The sequence below is a fragment of the Erithacus rubecula genome, assembly GCF_903797595.1.
Source record: "Erithacus rubecula genome assembly, chromosome: 3".
NCBI classification, from domain to species: Eukaryota; Metazoa; Chordata; class Aves; order Passeriformes; family Muscicapidae; genus Erithacus; species Erithacus rubecula.
The window spans coordinates 35794254-35811338 of NC_136689.1; the positions used below are offsets into that span (position 1 = coordinate 35794254).

General features: G+C 42.1%; 1 protein-coding gene across 2 annotated transcripts in view; it reads left to right on the forward strand.

The window, feature by feature from the left end:
• The first annotated feature begins 524 nt into the window (after positions 1 to 524).
• Positions 525 to 17085, forward strand: part of KAT2B (lysine acetyltransferase 2B) — a 39204-nt gene continuing 22643 nt past the window's right edge. Inside the window, exons 1-5 of one of the 2 annotated variants that reach the window (XM_079302418.1) lie at positions 525 to 975; positions 9136 to 9262; positions 13821 to 13966; positions 14444 to 14533; positions 16225 to 16406. In XM_079302418.1, coding sequence (XP_079158544.1) covers positions 754 to 975; positions 9136 to 9262; positions 13821 to 13966; positions 14444 to 14533; positions 16225 to 16406 — 767 coding nt within the window. In that variant the 5' untranslated portion in view covers positions 525 to 753. The remainder of the gene's footprint in view (positions 976 to 9135; positions 9263 to 13820; positions 13967 to 14443; positions 14534 to 16224; positions 16407 to 17085) is intronic. The other variant, XM_079302417.1, reaches the window with a different exon arrangement.

Below are 17085 nucleotides of genomic sequence, written 5' to 3' on the forward strand. Positions count from 1 at the left end.
GGGGCAGAACCGCCTCGCTCCCGGTGCACTTGCTGCTGTTCACGGAGCGCGCTCTCTGGGACAGCACCATTTGCTTAATTTAACTTTCGATTACAGGGTAATCCCTTTAAGCCATAAACTGACCTGCTCTCAGCGCTTGTTGCGCAGGACACAACAAAAAACCAAGCCACAGAACCATGACACGAGGAACTGAGCAGAGTTTTTTACTTGGCCGGTATTTTAAACTGACCAATATTTTTACATTCAATTAGAAATCATCCGGGGGAAAAAGACCGAACCCTTCAAACGTGGCCGCAGAGTACACAGTGAGGGAAGGCAATGGTTAAACCAAACAAAGTAGCGGCACACCGAAGGGCCACAGCGGCTGCGACAGCACCGGGGCTCGGCACCGCTGGACACCGCCAGCGCTGCCTCCTCTTTCTAGGGCAACTTTCCGCGCAGGCTCCCGGCGCCCGGGATGGCCGCACAGCGGCTCCGCACGGTGCCGGGGGTGCCGCCCGCCCCGCGCTCCCCCGCTCCCCGCGCAGGGAGGCGGGCGCGCCCTCGCGGTGCGCAGCGGCGGGAGGCGGGCGCCGGCCCCCACCCCCGCCGGCGGGGCAGGAGCCGCCCGCGGAGCGGCGGGTCCCTCCTCCCGCCCCCCCGGGCAGCAGCCGGCGGCGGCGGAGCGGCGAAGGGGAGGGTCTAAGCACGGGCGCACCGCGCCGCGCCGGCTGGCCGGACGGACGGACGGGCGGCTGCCGCCGCGCCGCGGGCATGGCGGAGCCTGGCGGCGGCGGGGCCGGGGCGGCGGGAGGCGGCGGGCCGCAGCAGGGCTCCCCGGCCGCCGCGGGGGTGGCCGCCGGGGGCCCGGTCCGCAGCGCCGCCGAGAGCCCCGGGGGGCCCGGCTCGGCGCGCACCGCGGGCAAGAAGGCGCAGCTGCGCGCCGCGCCGCGGGCCAAGAAGCTGGAGAAGCTGGGTGTCTACTCCGCCTGCAAGGTACCCGGCCGGGCGGCCGCGGCAGCCCCCCCGCCCACGGAGGGTGGGGATTGACGGGAGGGGAGGGAGGAAGGGAGGGAGGCGGTGGGGAAGGGCCGTGCCCTGCCCTGCGGAGCGCGGGGGCGGCCCGGCCCGGCTGCCGCTCGTCGCTGCCCGCGGAAGTGGCGGATACGGCGGTGCCGGTGGATCCCGCTCCCCCCGGAGCTTTCCGGCCGCTGGCAGCACAGATTAAACCCGCTCGCACCGAATACGGGACCGCGCGGGCAGCGCCGCCTCCCTCCCGCCGCCCGGCGCTCCCGTCCCGGCGCCGCCGCTTCCGCCGCTCCGTCAGTCCCTCCGCGGGAGGCGGCGGCGGCCGGGGCGGCTCCCGGTGCCGGCGGTGAGCGCTGGGTGAGCAGCGCTGCCTCAGCGCTCCCCGCGTAAACATCCCGGGCGGGGAGCGCGGCATCGCTCTGCTCCGCCCGGAGGTCGCGGCCCCGGTCCGGGCGGGGGCTGCTCCAGCCCGGCCGTGGTGGCGGCCCCGCAGCGCGGAGCTGTTGACATCTCTGAAGCCGCTGCTCCAACCTGGAGCTGCCACTGTCGCCAGCAGCTCTGGCAGAGGAGCGAAGGGGCGCGGCCTCCCTGCTTGGGAAAGTTATGTCCCCGGTGTGAGCCGGGCCGGTGTCCGGTGTGTGGTGTCCGACGGCAGGGTTCCCTCTCCACCTGTACCCTGCCCCAGCCGGGCTCTCTGCTTTGTGTCTGCCCCGCGCTCGCATTCAGGAGTCCTGCTCCTGCTTTCCCGTCACAAGCACTATTTGTCCACCTGCGATTTTCTTCTTGGTGGGAGAAGCAGGACTCGCCTGTTTATTGTAAAGGGAGGAGCTCGGTCAGAGCTGTCGCTCCCGCCTTCAGAGCTCTGACCGCGGGCATTGTCGCCTGTGCTCAGAGCACGGGCCGCTGGCTGCGCTGCTGCTGTCAGGGCAATTTCTGGATGCACAGCGGGGCTGACGTGTTGGCAGATTGGCAGCGCTGATGTCAGGTCCTCTAGTAATGCTTTCAGCTTTGAGAGTAGCTGTTTGTGGAAAAAAGCGCGTCTTATTTTCTCTGTTCTCCTACTTTCGGCAGATGTTAAGTGAAAGGCCAAGCTAACAAACGAGACGAAGCATCATTGTGTGGCTCTGTAGTCCTGCCTGGCGGTGCGAGATTAACTGTGTGCTGAAGGCATGGCGCAGTGCTGCCATGGCAGGGCAAATTATGGAATGTTTTAGCTGTTTCCACATGTGCAGGCACCTACACTTCGGCTTTGGTGCATGCATGGGACAGTGAGATTACACTGATGCCAGTAAGGTTAAGGAGCAGCTGGTATACTTGAAATTTGTAGCACTGTGGGCAGAGTGATATGGTTTGAAACTTTTCCAGTCGTCTTTGCACCCCCATATTTTAATGTTACCAAGACTTGCTAAATGAAGCTGGTTGTGAAGTGGGTAAATTTTTCATGGACTGTTAGGGAAGTGTGTGTGTGTGTGTTTGAATTGTTCTTTTCTCCCTGGTTGTTTCTTTTTTTTTTTTTTTTTTTTTTTTTTTTTTCCCCTCCAGTTGGTGTTTTGAGGGTGAAAGCCTTCTCCTGTAGCTCTCTGCCCCGTAGAGGTTGCTGTGCTGTAGAGAAGCCTTGTCTCCTCTGAAACCCTTTGCTTTTTTAGGGGCTCACCAGCCTCTCTCTTGCAGGTGCTTTGTGGTGAGGGGGATGAACACCATTTGGGAGGTGAGGAGGGCACGCTGTGGCCCACGGGCAGCTCCTCTCTCCCCCTTGCAGGACTCTGGTGATGGGGTACAGAGCAGGAGCAACTTCTACTGTCAGTGCTCTGCTGGGTGTCCTTGTCTGTGACAGGTCTTGGATGCATGTCCCATTGGTAGTGCAGTGGTGATGGAGCAGGACCCATGGCCAGGGGGGCTGCCTCCTGCTGGGATGCAGGCACAGTTCCAGCACTAAACGCTGTGTTCAGATTAAAATTGCCGTTCGACTTCTCTACAGTAGTTCTGTGCCAGTCAGCTTGCTTTTGGGTCTCATAACAGAAGCAAATAAGCAGACTGGAAACTCCTTGTAAGCTTCTCCTGTGGGATAAGGTGGGAAGGACGGCACAGAGTGGAATAATGTTTTATTTTTCTTCCTGAAACCCTGGCAGGTGCTTCAGAAGGGCACTTCTTGGCTTGTAACATTAGTGGTTTGCTGGAAACTGTAGCCTGGAGAAGCTGGTTTGCCAACTGTAGCAGTTCAGTATGTAACTTTGATCTTTTTCTTACTTTGGTTGCAACTTCTCTTCCATTGGTTTTGAATTTGTGTGTGTGAGTGCAAAAGAGTGAGAGAAGTCAAACACTTGCACCATCTCCGAAGGGGACATCTGTTTTCATTCAAATAGTGACTACAGGTGGATCTTACGTAAATCTACATAGAGCTATACAAGTTGGAGTGCTAAAATATGTAATGGTGTCGTTAACACCAATCACCTCTCCCATGTAAGTTTCATTGCAAAATTCAGCCTGCAGAATTTATTAGGAGCGTAACCTCAGAGATGTTTGGAGTAACAGTCAGGGAGCATCTGTCTGCTGAGGATGAAGGGTCACAGCACAAGGAGGTGGAGAGGTCAGTGACTGCAGAGGGTGAGTCTCACTGGTGACAGCAGCAGTGCTGGGCAGAGGAGAGTAAAAGGCTCTGCTCTGGGGCAGGGTGCTTGGTCCCCAAGAAGGACCTCCTGGTCCTTCTTTACAGCCCATAACCCATTCCTTTTTGTCATGGGAAACATGGACAAAGACTGCTGGTAAATACTTGGTGTGCAGGTATCCTGAGCAGAATGAACCTGAAGTTTAGGGAGCTAAGACTAGACAAATATGGGGTTTGGGTTTTTTCCTGGTAATAGAACTGGACAGGAGAGTTGTAGCTGTTGAGCTGCTCCACTTGACTTGTTCCTCTGTAAGAAAAGCCTGGGTGGAAGGCATAGAACAACAGGCTCTTCTGAGTGAAAAACCTTCTTAAAAGCCCAAGGAGGAGAGTGGCATTCTGAACAAGATGTAGAATAGGAGGTGGTACAGTTTTCATGGCTTTTGGAGGTTCACAGTAGTGCTGTGTGCTGTGAGAGGTTTTGTATTTGGCACTTGCTGTATCTGTGTGTCTATGAATGGCTGCATACATCATTTTGGTTTTGTCCACTGTGAAATTGAGCATTAGGCATGCAAGCTTGCAGCACTTTATATAAAAGCAGCACTATGTAACTTACACACATAAATATATTTAATGAAGATGTAGGAGGAAGTCTCCTCTGCATTTTTTTCCTGTATTGGTTTACAGTACATGGAAATACAACTCTCCAGTCTCACTGGGAGCTTTTTTTTTTTTTTTGTAAATAAGGTGAAATATGTACTATTTTAATACACTAAGTTTTCTGTAAACTTGTTTATTTTTCATTATATATATTACAGTAATGCCTGGGTGTTTACAGATGTAATTAGAACCCAGTAGCCTAAAGCACTTGCACAAAGAATAATACCTTCTTGAAGAAAAGCATTTTGCTTCAGATAAGCAAAGTAGACAGAGTGAGAAAGGTTGTGATGAGATGACTTGGCCAAGGCCCTGCAGCAGGTGAGCAATGGGCAGATGTGGAGGTAGAATCCCAGCCCCAGATTCCAGAGCAGCTGCTGATCCTGACCTCTGGTTTTCCCACACATAAAAAAAAGGAGTTCATAAGGTCAACTTGTACCACCTTTTCCATAATAAAATGTTTTCTTTCCTGATTTTGATAGGGCAGATGAGGCCAATTTGGCTGTGTTACTACTGGGCTCTGTATACTGGGAATACAGTTCCTTGAAGTTCAACTTGAAAGATTGTTTCCTGCAGAAGTGTATAGGAGACAAAGAAGACATCTAAAGCTTTCTTGTCACTTTCATCGTGGTCTGAATCTGTTTTATAATGTCTTACAGGCCCAATTAAAGCATCTTCCTTTAAATAGGAAATCTACCATTAACTTCACAAGGTAGGAACTAGATGCATATTATTAATAAAAACTTTATATGGTAGCTTACTTCTCTTCTGTAAGTGAAACTGGAAAGTACAGGGAATAAAATAATGGAATCAATCAATAAATGAAGAATGTGCCCTTTGAGTTGCCCATTAAACTGTTTATTTTGTATTGTTAAAGATAAAAGGGTCAACTAATTTCCTGATACTTTTAAGTGGCTCATTGAGTAGTGTCCAGCTGTCTGGTTCTTGGGTACTGGACATATGAGTAAGAAAAATACATGATTTAAATTTATCAATGTGTTTATTATCATTTATGTGATGCTCTTTGATAAAGTCATCATTTTGAGCTTGCTGCAGGCAGGAAAAAGCTTATAGAGTATTTTGCACAGCTTTTGTGTTGGGAGGAAGAAGATGTTTTCTAGAGTAATTATACTTGCTGGAAATAGAGATCTGTAATGTTCTGTGTATAATCTATTGATCCTGCTTTGCATCTCAATTACCAAACAGTTTAACCTGTATGATTTTAAGCTGGAAAGAAAAATCCCACACAACAGCTATTTGAAGCTCACATTTAGAACTGTTGGGGTCTTTTATCTTATAATTAAGGTAGCTTGAAGTTTACACATTCTGAGGCTTATTTCACTATCCAAAAGTGGGAGGGATATTTTAGTCCATAGGTTATTGTAACATTATTCATTTGTTCTTATTATATGGACAGCTGAAATTCGCCTAAAAGGGGCCGAGATATGTGCAATGTTATAACTTCTAGGTGCTTTCTTTTTAAATAAAATACTAACAATTTGTGTTAAAATGTGCTGTGTTTTTTCACTTTCCATATTTGACCTATCAGTGTATTCAGGATTCTAAAGGAAACTATAACTTTAGTTTGCCTACACTCCACCAAACATGGAAGGAGTTAAAAAGAAAATTGAAATTGTGTCATGCAGTGCAAAATATACACAATTTCTGCAATGTTTTCTTTTTCCATCTTTTTTTTTTTTTTTTTTTTGCTTGTTTTTGGGGTGGTTTTTTTTTGGTGGGGTTTTTTTTTTTTGTGGGGTTTTTTTTTTTTTTTTTTTTTTGTTTTTTTGTTTTGGTTTTTTTGTTTACGAGGAGCGGGGCAGGAAACAGCATGCAGTTGTTGTGTTTTATTTTATTACACTTATCCAGTTTTATTAAAAACCACCAGTGAAGGTGAGGTGTACATCATCCCTGGCCCTGCAAAAATGACAGTCAATATTTTGCAGGCCTCATTAGGGCAGAAGTCCTCATTGATCTACAGTGGATTTATCAAAGCTCTGCAGATGTCCCAGAAAACAAGGCTTCAAGGACTGGATGTGCTAGTTCAAATACTTTTCCTTCCTTCCCTCTAAACTGTTTTGATCTCAAATTAAATTTTTGTAGAGGTGAAGTCATACTTTATTTTCTAATGAAAAGCAGATGAGTGACATTAAAAAGAAAAAGGAAGAAAGGAAAAAGCTGAGGATAGTCAAAGAAAGGATTGAATGAGCAAAATGCTGTGGAAGATTTAAAACAACTCAGCAACTTAAGCCACTGAGGAATGCACATTGCATATTCACTGCAAAATATTTGCACTGTCAACATGTACAATGAAAGCTAAGTTTTAAAGAGGACCTTTTTAGGTTCTGTTCATTTATGCTGATTCTGGTATTTTATAGAGATTAACAAAAAAACCCAACCCTAGTGGTTGGTTGGTTAAGACCTCTAGAATAATTTGAACATTGCCATTTAACAGCTGTTGCAAAAAGATCTGGCGAGGAAATACCAAAAAAAAGCAGAAAAAAATTTGCCATTGAACATGCTGGTTCTATTCTTCTGTGGGTGGGTTGATATTTATTTTTGTCAGTTTAACTGAGCTGTTATCACGATTCATACATCTGTTTGCATCTTTGCTGTTAATTATGGTGTGACAGTAAAGTTTGCATAGTTACTCACTGTTGATAGTTTTTTTGCTTGATAGTAAACATTGTTTGGTGAGCTTCTGTGACATACTGCTTCCACTCAGAGAAAAAAAAAGAATCTCAAAAACCTTTTGCCTGTTTTTAGAAGGGAGTTCTGGAGATGCTTTTTTATTGTGGTATGGTTTAAGGCAATAAATAATAAGCATGGTATTATGTCAGTAATTTACAGGATTGAACATTTGTCGACAGCTGCATGGGAAGGGTCAAATCTTACTTCCTGAAAATAGTATTCAATCCTTTTCCATTTGACAACTCCTTCACAATGGTCTCTTGCATTTTCTTTGTCAATAATCTCATTTTCAGACTTTTTTTTGTTGATAGTTTCTAATCTTCATATTAAATCAAAAAACTTTTATGGCAACATTGCCTTTCTCACAAAACAAATATGTAGAGTTTATTTGGCATCAGTTTTGCATTGGGAAGCTAATTGAAAATAAGGGGTTTTGTGTCATCTCCCAGATGTCCAGAGTCCATGCACTGGGGTTCACAGGTATCCCTCAATCACTGATCTCTCAAGTCCATTTAGTTTTGAGGACTTGCAGGATGACAAACACAACTGGCTCAATGCCTGTGAAACTGTGAGAGACAGCTTCTGCCATAAAATTACACTGTGCTGCCTTCAATTCCCTGCCAGTCATATCACTCACAGAAAACACGACAGAAAAAGAGCATAAACTTCACCATAAATCTTTTCAGATTGCGTTTTATGAGACTTAGAAAAAAAATCTGTTTGAATCTTCCTCTCATTTCATCCTGAAGCCTCACTGGTTTCACTTTGTAAATGCATGGGTTGGCAGGTGCTCTGCACCCACTTGGTGGTTTTGGAGAGCCAGGAGGTTCAAGCCACAGAGGTTGTCCCTTTCTCAAGGGAAATTTGTGGAAATGGTTTTTGCTGGGCACTTGCAGGTGGATTTCTGAGTCATCCTGGTGCCTACAGAAAAAGCTGCTCCCAGCCCTCGGTGCCTGCCAGACCCAGGGCCAGGAGCCCAGCTGGATAAATGTTTAAGCCTCAGGGATGGTAAAAACATCATGTGGTGCTCAGCAAAATGCAGGCAGCAGTTTTCTTGGTTCTCAGGTTACTGAATATTGAAATGAGTTTAAAAGAACAATTTACCAGCCTTTTACAAAGCTGCCAGTGTTAGGAGCTGTCAAGCTGTGATCCTTTCTGCTTCTCCTGCGTTCTTCTTTCTTAGGTAGGATGGGATTTGGAAACTTAAAAGGCAAATGAAATAGGTTCCAGAAATAGATCACACTAAATGTATGCAGAATCAGTTTTGAAAAATGATACATTAGTGCTGCATATATTACCATCACAATTTTTCCTACTAAGATTGTTTCAGCCATAAATATTATGCAGCAATTGGCATACTTTCCTCACCGAGGTCTCAGCAGTGGAATTTCATGAGTATCTTTTTGCAACCCAGTGCACAGATATCTCTGAAGAGTGGAAAAGCAGACTTTCTTTCCAGTTAGATCTTCAAATAGGAGTACAAGTGATGTTAGAATAACCAAGATATTTTGGCTATGCAGAAGAAAATCCCCTTCTGTAAAGCTGCTCTTTTGGAATCAGTACTTTGAACTTCTGAATGATTTGAGAAACGATTACCAAAGTCACAACCTCTCCCTTCATGCTCTTCCCTTTTAGCTGCATTTTCATGGTGATTGTTTCACACTCAGTGTAAATAAACTTTCTAGGGAGAGCAGCAGGTTGCAGTGGAAGTGTCACTGTCTTTGGCATCTGTTGCTTTAGTGGCCAAGCATTCCTTGCCTTAAACAGCCTTCTCCAATAGTGCATTTATTGCTTGGTTGTTTCAGCATTGGTTAACCCTGCCTGGGTTGTCATGGGCTTGGTTTCAGCTGTGTGATTCCTTGGTGCCAGTGTAGCTGATGAGGCAGAGACAAATGTGCTGCCTGTTAGATAACCTGTTTACATTTAAATAATTAAATATGCCTGGGTGGCAGGGTAAGTGTTGATTTACTAGTAAATATTCAAATAATCTTTTCAGTAGAGTGAGGGCATTCTGTAAAGGAGGTAATTGGGGTTTATTAGGTATTCTGCTTACCGAAGTGAGTTAATCTCTCTGTTTTGGATACTATTCTATTTCTGGGGAAAAAAAAAAAAAAAAAAAAAAAAAAGGGTTCCTGTGTTTCCTGTTGTTGATCAATACCCCTTTGCTTTGCTTTCAGGCCGAGGAGTCGTGTAAATGCAATGGCTGGAAGAACCCGAACCCGCCCCCCACGCCGCCGCGGGCCGAGCTGCAGCAGGCAGCCGTCAGCCTGGCCGAGCCCTGCCGCAGCTGCAGCCACCCCCTGGGTGAGCACCAGGGGCTGCACTGGAATGTGCTTTGGAACATGCTTAGTGGGGAAATAGCCTGAGATTAGGTTTAAAGAAATTCAGCTGAGGTGCTGCTTCTAACTACACCGATATTCAAAGTTGTTAAAATGCAGAAGCGCTGCTAGGCTTCCCGTAGCAATTTTAATACTTAGTGTTATTTAAATATATATTTTTATATATATATATATATATGTGTATGTTTATACATTTACACATATATATAATATATACGTATATACATTTAATACTTAGTGTTGCATATTCCTTAACCTTAAATAGCTTTATCTGCCAGCTGCCTTCGCTACAAGCCGAATGACTCTCTCCTCTAGACTCTATTATGTTTCCTTATATTAGAGCAAAGTATAAAATATCCTTGAACATCCCTAAAGCAGGTATTCCTACCTACAAAAAGAACTGTGCTTTTTTTTGAGTCACAGAAAATAAAACTGGGTTGTACATCTTAGCGTGGTCTAAGTTATTGTGCAGACAGCTTGAATGTCTTGGAAGCAGCTGCTCAAAATCCACTGTTAAATAGTGTTGTGGTTTTTGGTTTTGTTTTTCAGACTTAGAATAAATAACAATTTGTTACCCACATAGCCTGAAAAACAGTGCTGTATCCCTGTTTTATTATTTTAAGAATTTATACTTATCTGGAATAAAATCCAATGGCTGTTTCTGTATATATCAGAATCACAGAATAGTTTGAGTTGTAAGGGACATTTTAAAGATCTAGTCCATCCCCCCTACAGTCAGCAGGGATACTTTCTGTTAGATCAGGTTGCTCTGAGCCCCAACCAACTTGAACTTGAATGTTTCCAGGGGTAGGGCATCCATCACCTCTCTGGGCAACTTGTTCCAGTATTCTGCCAGCCTCAGTGTAAAAAAAAAACTTCTTCTGTTACCTAATCTAAACCAATCTAAATTTGCCACCCCTTGTGCTGCCACTACATATCCTTGAAAAAGACCCCCCTTGGCTTTCTTGTGGGTCACTTTTGGGTCCTGGAAGGCTGCTCCAAGATTTCCCTGGAGCCTTCTCCAGTCTGAGCAACCCCACACTCTCATCCTGACTTCATAGGAGAGGTGCCCCAGCCCTCAGATCACCTTCACTGCCCTCCTCCCCTTGCCCCATCACAGATCCACATCCTTCTTAGCAAATACTGAATAAAAATTCAGCTAAAGTAAAATTCAGAACTAATTGAAAAGAAGCAGTTGCTATTTAATTTCTGTTGCTGCCCAAAACTTAGGACAATGAAATAAAAAAAAGGGAAATTTAAAGCTTTCACAATAGATAATTTATTATTTTACTTTTGAAAGAAAAAAAAGTACTTGGAATGGAATATTTTTTTTCTTTTTTCTTTTTTTTTCATGGGATTTATTTGTATTTCTGCTCTTGTCTTTTTTATGCTCTTATTACATGTAATTTATTTCTAGTCTTTTCAGCGTAATTTTTTCCTGATATTCCAAATCTCTGGGTTTGCTTGCAGGAGAAGATTAACAAAGGCAGAATATCACAGAAAATTCAGTCACTTTAGCCAAGTTAGTCTCAACTTTTCATCATACAGCTTCTCTGTGCTGCTTCTGTTTATGCAATTAGGGTGGCTTGTGTTACCCATCCTTTTCAATCCTGGCCTTTGAAGAAAGAGATTTTTCTTTTTCTTTTTTTGAAGCTTGCAAGATGTGCCTGTCAGCTCTCTGTTCTTCAGCAGAATTTGTGGATGCTTTGTATTTTGTAGAAAAACTCAACTCTTCTAAAATCTGGGCCTGGTTTTGATCTATTAAAAAATATTAAAACATTCTTTAGCTAGAGAACCAGGGAAAACCAGCACTGTAAAATTAGCAAAAGTATTATATGAAGAAACACTATTTTTATTTACTGCTCTTTTTAGAAAAGACTTCTTTTGACTTCAGGTAATGAGGAAGATATTTCATTTTAAATAACTGAAATGAGTTGCTGTGTGCTTCCTCATACTACTGGAAAAATATGTCTTTCAGCTGTGTTTTCCAAGATAATTTTCCTATTCATATCCTCTAAATTAGTGTGCTTCTACTGAATACCTTGAAAACCAGATTTACCACAAGGTGTGTGGGCTTCACATTAGCTGTGTTCCTTTTTATTCTCAGAAAGCCATTGAAGTAGCAATGTAGAAATTCCTGTGCTGGTTAAAGTTGTACCTGATGTAAAATGTTGGAATTTTTTTTTTTTCTTTACTAGAATTTTTTTTTTTTTTCATCCAGAAGTAATCCTACATACTATCTTGCCTGAGATGTCTCTTTTTGGAGGTGTGGTTTGATCCTCAAGCCAGTGCAGCTTTTGGTGCATAAATCTATTTGATTGTGTGTATTATTTTCTTCTTATCTGCAACTTATATTCATCCTTTTGGTGCTCAGCCCCACAGTTTGGTGCAGCGTGGTTGTTTCAATGAATATTTCTGCTATTTGGGTGATATATTTTCTATCACTGTGACTGGATTAGATGCTAGGATAATCCATTGTCCACCAGTCACAATACCAGGTGTTGCATAGTCAGAGACTCTTCTCTTTTCTATTTGATTGTTTCTCCTGTGTTGCAGGGTGCATTTACATTTTTTAATTGGTAAATGTTGTCAGTCTTGAATCACTTTTAGAGCTAGTTAATTAATGTGCTAATACATCATATACACATTCAGTTTTTTTTTTCCCCCATCCCTGTCTTCAGTTCCTGCTTTGCACCTTCACACAGAATATTTGGGTATTCCTTGGTTTTAGTGTTTTGAGGAGGGTGTACCATTTGGGCAGTACATGTGGTTGGGACTTGTAACTCTAGTCAAGAGTGATGCACATTTGATGTCAGTGTACTAAAGCTTTGATTTTTAATAAAGCAATTACTAATGGCCACAGAGTTTGGGAATGGGCTGTGAACATCTGAAGAAAGGTAGTTTGGTGTTAGGTGTGTAAACATTGGTGTCTCTTTGGTAAATACATGCTGGTAATACACTTAACTTTTAGATTCACAGTATGGGTAATAATTCTCTATAAATAGTTTAATAAAATGTTTAAACACCACTAAGCAGTCAAGGTTCAGTATTGTTATGGAAACTGCATAGAAATGACTTCTTATGCTGATGTTTTATTCCTTTGTTGAAGGCAAGGTTTCTTTGGTATGTTATCAGTTTCTAATGCAAAGCTCCTCCAGGAGGATATTTATTACTTGTAAAAGATCAGGACAAACTGCTGGGATTATTAACCCTTCATGCCTGTTTTAAGGACAGCAGTTGAATAATTTTATTCTGCCCAAAATACTGAATATTTATCCTCAAAGGAAGCTCATGATGGCCATATGCCTAAGACACTATATTATACATTTTCATGTAAGTGGAAACAGTTGCTGAAATATTTTTAAAGTTCTGCATTAAAGTGTACTTTTTACTTGAAGTTGAATAAGGGTATTGAATTTAAATGTTTTGGTATTATACTAAACTTCTGAAAACAAACATTCGGCTTTGCTGAATGGCCAATAAATGTGATCGTTTTCAAGTCAGCTGTTATTTTTCCTTACTAACTCCCCAAGTAAAGAGTCAGATTTCTGTTGAAAAAATATGTTGATCTTAAGAAGTAAATATATATAAAATTTATTAAAATATTAAAAGCTAATATGTCCAAATTTAAAAGTATTTTTCTTTGAAAGGATATCTTTTTGTTTTTTAAGAGAAAAGGATAATGCATACCATCAACATTAGCCTGGAGTCATCTAATATCATTGCTTTTTGTAATGCAAATATCTTCTTTCTGGGAGTTGACTTTTTGTTTTACACTGCCTTCCTTCTTCCCGAGGCCAGTTGTTCAAACCAGCTTGAAATGAATGTGCCCCTTTACAGGGAGAAGCCTCAGGCTTTTGGAAATTACAGATGTGGAACTGTATTTACCTTTGGAGATGATAAAAGAGAGTTTGTCACTTGGAAACTGCGGCGTGCGTGAATTTCTGAACAGAAGAGCATGTCTGCAAAATCTCTGTTAATGCAGTGTGCACAAGGCACAGTTTGATCTTGCATGATATGAAAGCAAGGGACTTTGCCAATAATGCCCAGCTTAAAACAAAAAGGCATTTTTCAGAACTAGGGGTTTTTTCACTCTTCATAAAATAAGGTGCTGCTCACATCTGGATTACATAATTTATGGAAATTATGGATTTATTTTCTTAAGTCAGGAAAATGTCTTAAAGACATACCTCTAGGACAAAAATGTGTGTAGCTAGTTATGTAGTGCAACATATTAGTACAAGCAGGTCTTGTGTAGTCTGCTTTAAGTGTTAACAGATGATGTGATTCCAACCAGCTGCCATTCCTCTGCTGTGGAAGTTGGCACCCCTGGTCAACCTTTACAAAGTGCTCTGATGTGACACAGGTTTCAGTTACCTCTGATAAGATGTGTTCTGTTTAGCTAGGTTATTACAGGATCAGTGCCTCTACAGTTAAGGCTTGGTTGGAGATCTCCTGGGCTGTAGTTGTGCTATGGGTTCTCTCAGCAGCCTTTTACAAGTTTGGGTTTTTATTTTGTGTAGCTGCTCATGTTTCTCACCTGGAGAATGTGTCTGAAGAAGAAATGAACAGGCTCCTGGGGATTGTATTGGATGTGGAATATCTGTTCACCTGTGTCCACAAAGAAGAAGATGCAGACACCAAGCAAGTTTATTTCTACCTGTTCAAAGTAAGCTGAACTTGTGGAGAATCTTCTCAGATTTTTCACTTTCTCACACATAAGCCAATTTTATTGCTGTTTGGTGTGGATTGACTTTATCTGCCAAGGCAGCTCTTCCCTAGGATGATGCTCTACTGAGTAACTGAGCTGGACATTCTGATACTTGGAATGTACTGATTCCTATTCCAAAAATCATCCAGGTGATTGAAGAACTGACTCTTGAGTCCCATATATAAACTGCAACCTTCTTCATTGATATGAATGTAACTTAGCTGCCTGCATTTCCTCAGAGGAGCCTCTTGTACACATTTCAGAGAAGATGATTTCACAGTGAAGTTTAGTAATTACAAATTCAGATGATTAAACAAGCAGACATGTAGTCAGGAGAATTCCAGCACTGCTCACAGTGTTTTGTGCTCTTGTGACTTCCATTGACTCTCTGTATGAAAAGATACTAACTTTTAAAAAATTGTGTATTTTTAACAGCTTTTGAGGAAGTGCATTTTACAGATGGGAAAACCTGTAGTAGAAGGATCTTTGGAAAGTCCCCCATTTGAGAAACCTAGCATTGAACAGGTAAAGAGTTAAAATGTGGATTTTGTTGGTGTGTGGTGGGTTTTTTGGTTGTTTATTTATGTGTTTTTAAATTTTATTTTGGTGGGGGTTTGGAGGCTTTGTTTGTTTTGTGGTTTGTTTTTCTCAATGTAAGCACTGGCCTTGAAAACAGGGCATTTTTTTAGGCACATTGCAGATGTTTCTGTGTTCTCTTAGGACAAAATAAGGGGCTATAGGAGATTGCTGTTGGTTCTCCTTTTAGTGTTTGTACAATAGTTACATTATTTGACTTCTCCTCATTTGTCTTATGCTTTAATGAAACTGACTTTTTTGTGAGTTTAGAGAATTAACTTGAAATGCTACTTTAATGTGGGCAGTTCTAATCTTTCTTTGTTTCAAGTGATGAAAAATGCTGTTGAAGTTTTGAAATCCAATATTATAATGACACTTGCCTTCTGTATATCAAGAAAAATGTTACAGTCCAATTCAGTGAGATCATAGCCTTCTCTTTCAAAGGGTACACAAGAAAAAAACAAAGCTGAAACCAGAGAATAATTGAGGTTTTTGTGACTCTCAGTAGATAAAGAACATATGACAAATCCAGTTTTTGGTTTAGCAAGCTGCTAAGAATGCACTTTTGGCAGACAAGTGGGCCCATGAACTCCAGTGAGACTATGCAGAGGCTCACATACCTCACTGAAACAGGAGCTAGATGTTTTCCCATTTGTGGATGAGTGGATGTTTTACTGTTAAACAGGATATTTTAAATGTGGAGACTGTTATGTGTAGTAATCATTTCTTTGCAGCTCTCACGTCTTATCATTTAGGAAGATCAAACCACTTTATTGCTGAATTTCTGAGAAGTCTTCACTTTAAGTTCTCCTTTAGTATAAGCAAAAAATGTGTGTGTAATGCCTGTAGGCTCACAATCCTTAAATTACACTATTAGAAAGGTTTTGTTCAATGAAATTTTTTGTCAAATTTTTCATGATGTTCAAGTTGCTTAAGAAAACAAAGCATGGAGATTAAAGGGTAATTCTTCTTAAAGCATATTTTGAAATAATTTTTTGAACTTTTTTGAAATAAATTATTTTTCTTGCAATTTTTGGCAGCTCAGCCACTCAATCAAACAACATGATTTGCTAAGCTCCAGTATTATAATAGAATTACACAATATATGTGTTGCAGCAATTTTAGTCACCCATTTTAATCATATTCAGTAGATTTTTCTTCAAACTGGACAGTGTCCAAAGTGCAATGAGGAGACATGATTGCGAAGTATTAAGACTTCTTGATGAAATAATGATTTGAAGACATAAACCTAAGTAGAAGTCCATAAACCCTAATCTATTATTGAAAAGTAGCTGGAGAGTTTTGAGGGTGTTAGTTGATTTATGTATAGATGGAACCCTACCAGAACTTTCTTTGTTTGCTGACTTTGAGAAGGAAGGAAAAAAGGAATTTTTTCTTTTTTCCCTTTATATCAGCTGCTGAGAGGAGGTTAAAAATACCTGGATGTCCCTCCTGCTGTCTACACAGGTACCAGCCTGTGGCATCTGCATGGGTAGCTGAACAAGGAGTTCATGGTCTCAGATATTTCTTTTCTTTCCCATGCAATGCAAGTTCATGATAAACAAAAGTGAGGAATGCTTGAGGATGCTTCTGTAAAAATTATGACTAAATTATTAAACAGAATTTTCTTACTTTTCAAGGGTGTGAATAATTTTGTGCAGTACAAATTTAGCCACTTACCCTCGAAGGAAAGGCAGACAATAGTAGAACTGGCTAAAATGTTTCTGAACCGCATTAACTACTGGCACCTGGAGACACCTTCTCAGCGAAGACTGAGGTCACCCAATGATGATATTGCAGGGTACAAAGTGAATTATACCAGGTAATGCTTCCTTACAAATGTACAGGCTTCAGGAGCACACCAGTATCTTTATGCCTTAGATGGACCTTGTGAATTCTTGCAGCTGTGGGTTTGACAGCTAAGGGTTTTAGTGAGACTGTATCAGTTTCACATGCATCTTTGGGTCTTGAGAGATGTGCTTTATCAGCCAAGGATGGAACACTTGTATCTAGCAATGCTTTTGCAAGGTCTGTGTTTGTGAAGTGCTCTTGGTCTTCTTAAGATAAGAGCCTCATGTAAGATCCCTATTTATTATTCAACTTAAAAAAGAAACAGAGAGAAGATAACATTTAACATTGTAAAGCTTCACTGTTTGAAACCAAGTCACAGAGGAGTTGAAAAATAAAATTCATTTTGCAAGTGCTTGAATGCTAAATGAGGAACAGATATTACTGAGTTCCTTAAAACAATAGTTCTTTTTATGACCATTTAATGCGTTGTTAGAATTCAGAGGAATAATTTAGACACTGGAGGATGAAGAGCTAGGATAAAAAGATGTCTCTGTTTATCTTCTTTTTCTCACAAGAGTAATGCAGTGCCTTTTTCATTGGGCACAGTGGGAGCAGTTCAGGGTAATTAACCTCTGTGAGCACAAGGAACACCCCAGACATCTCTGCTGGCTGAGGCTGAGCACCACCTTCTGGCTGCTTTCCTGGTGGCC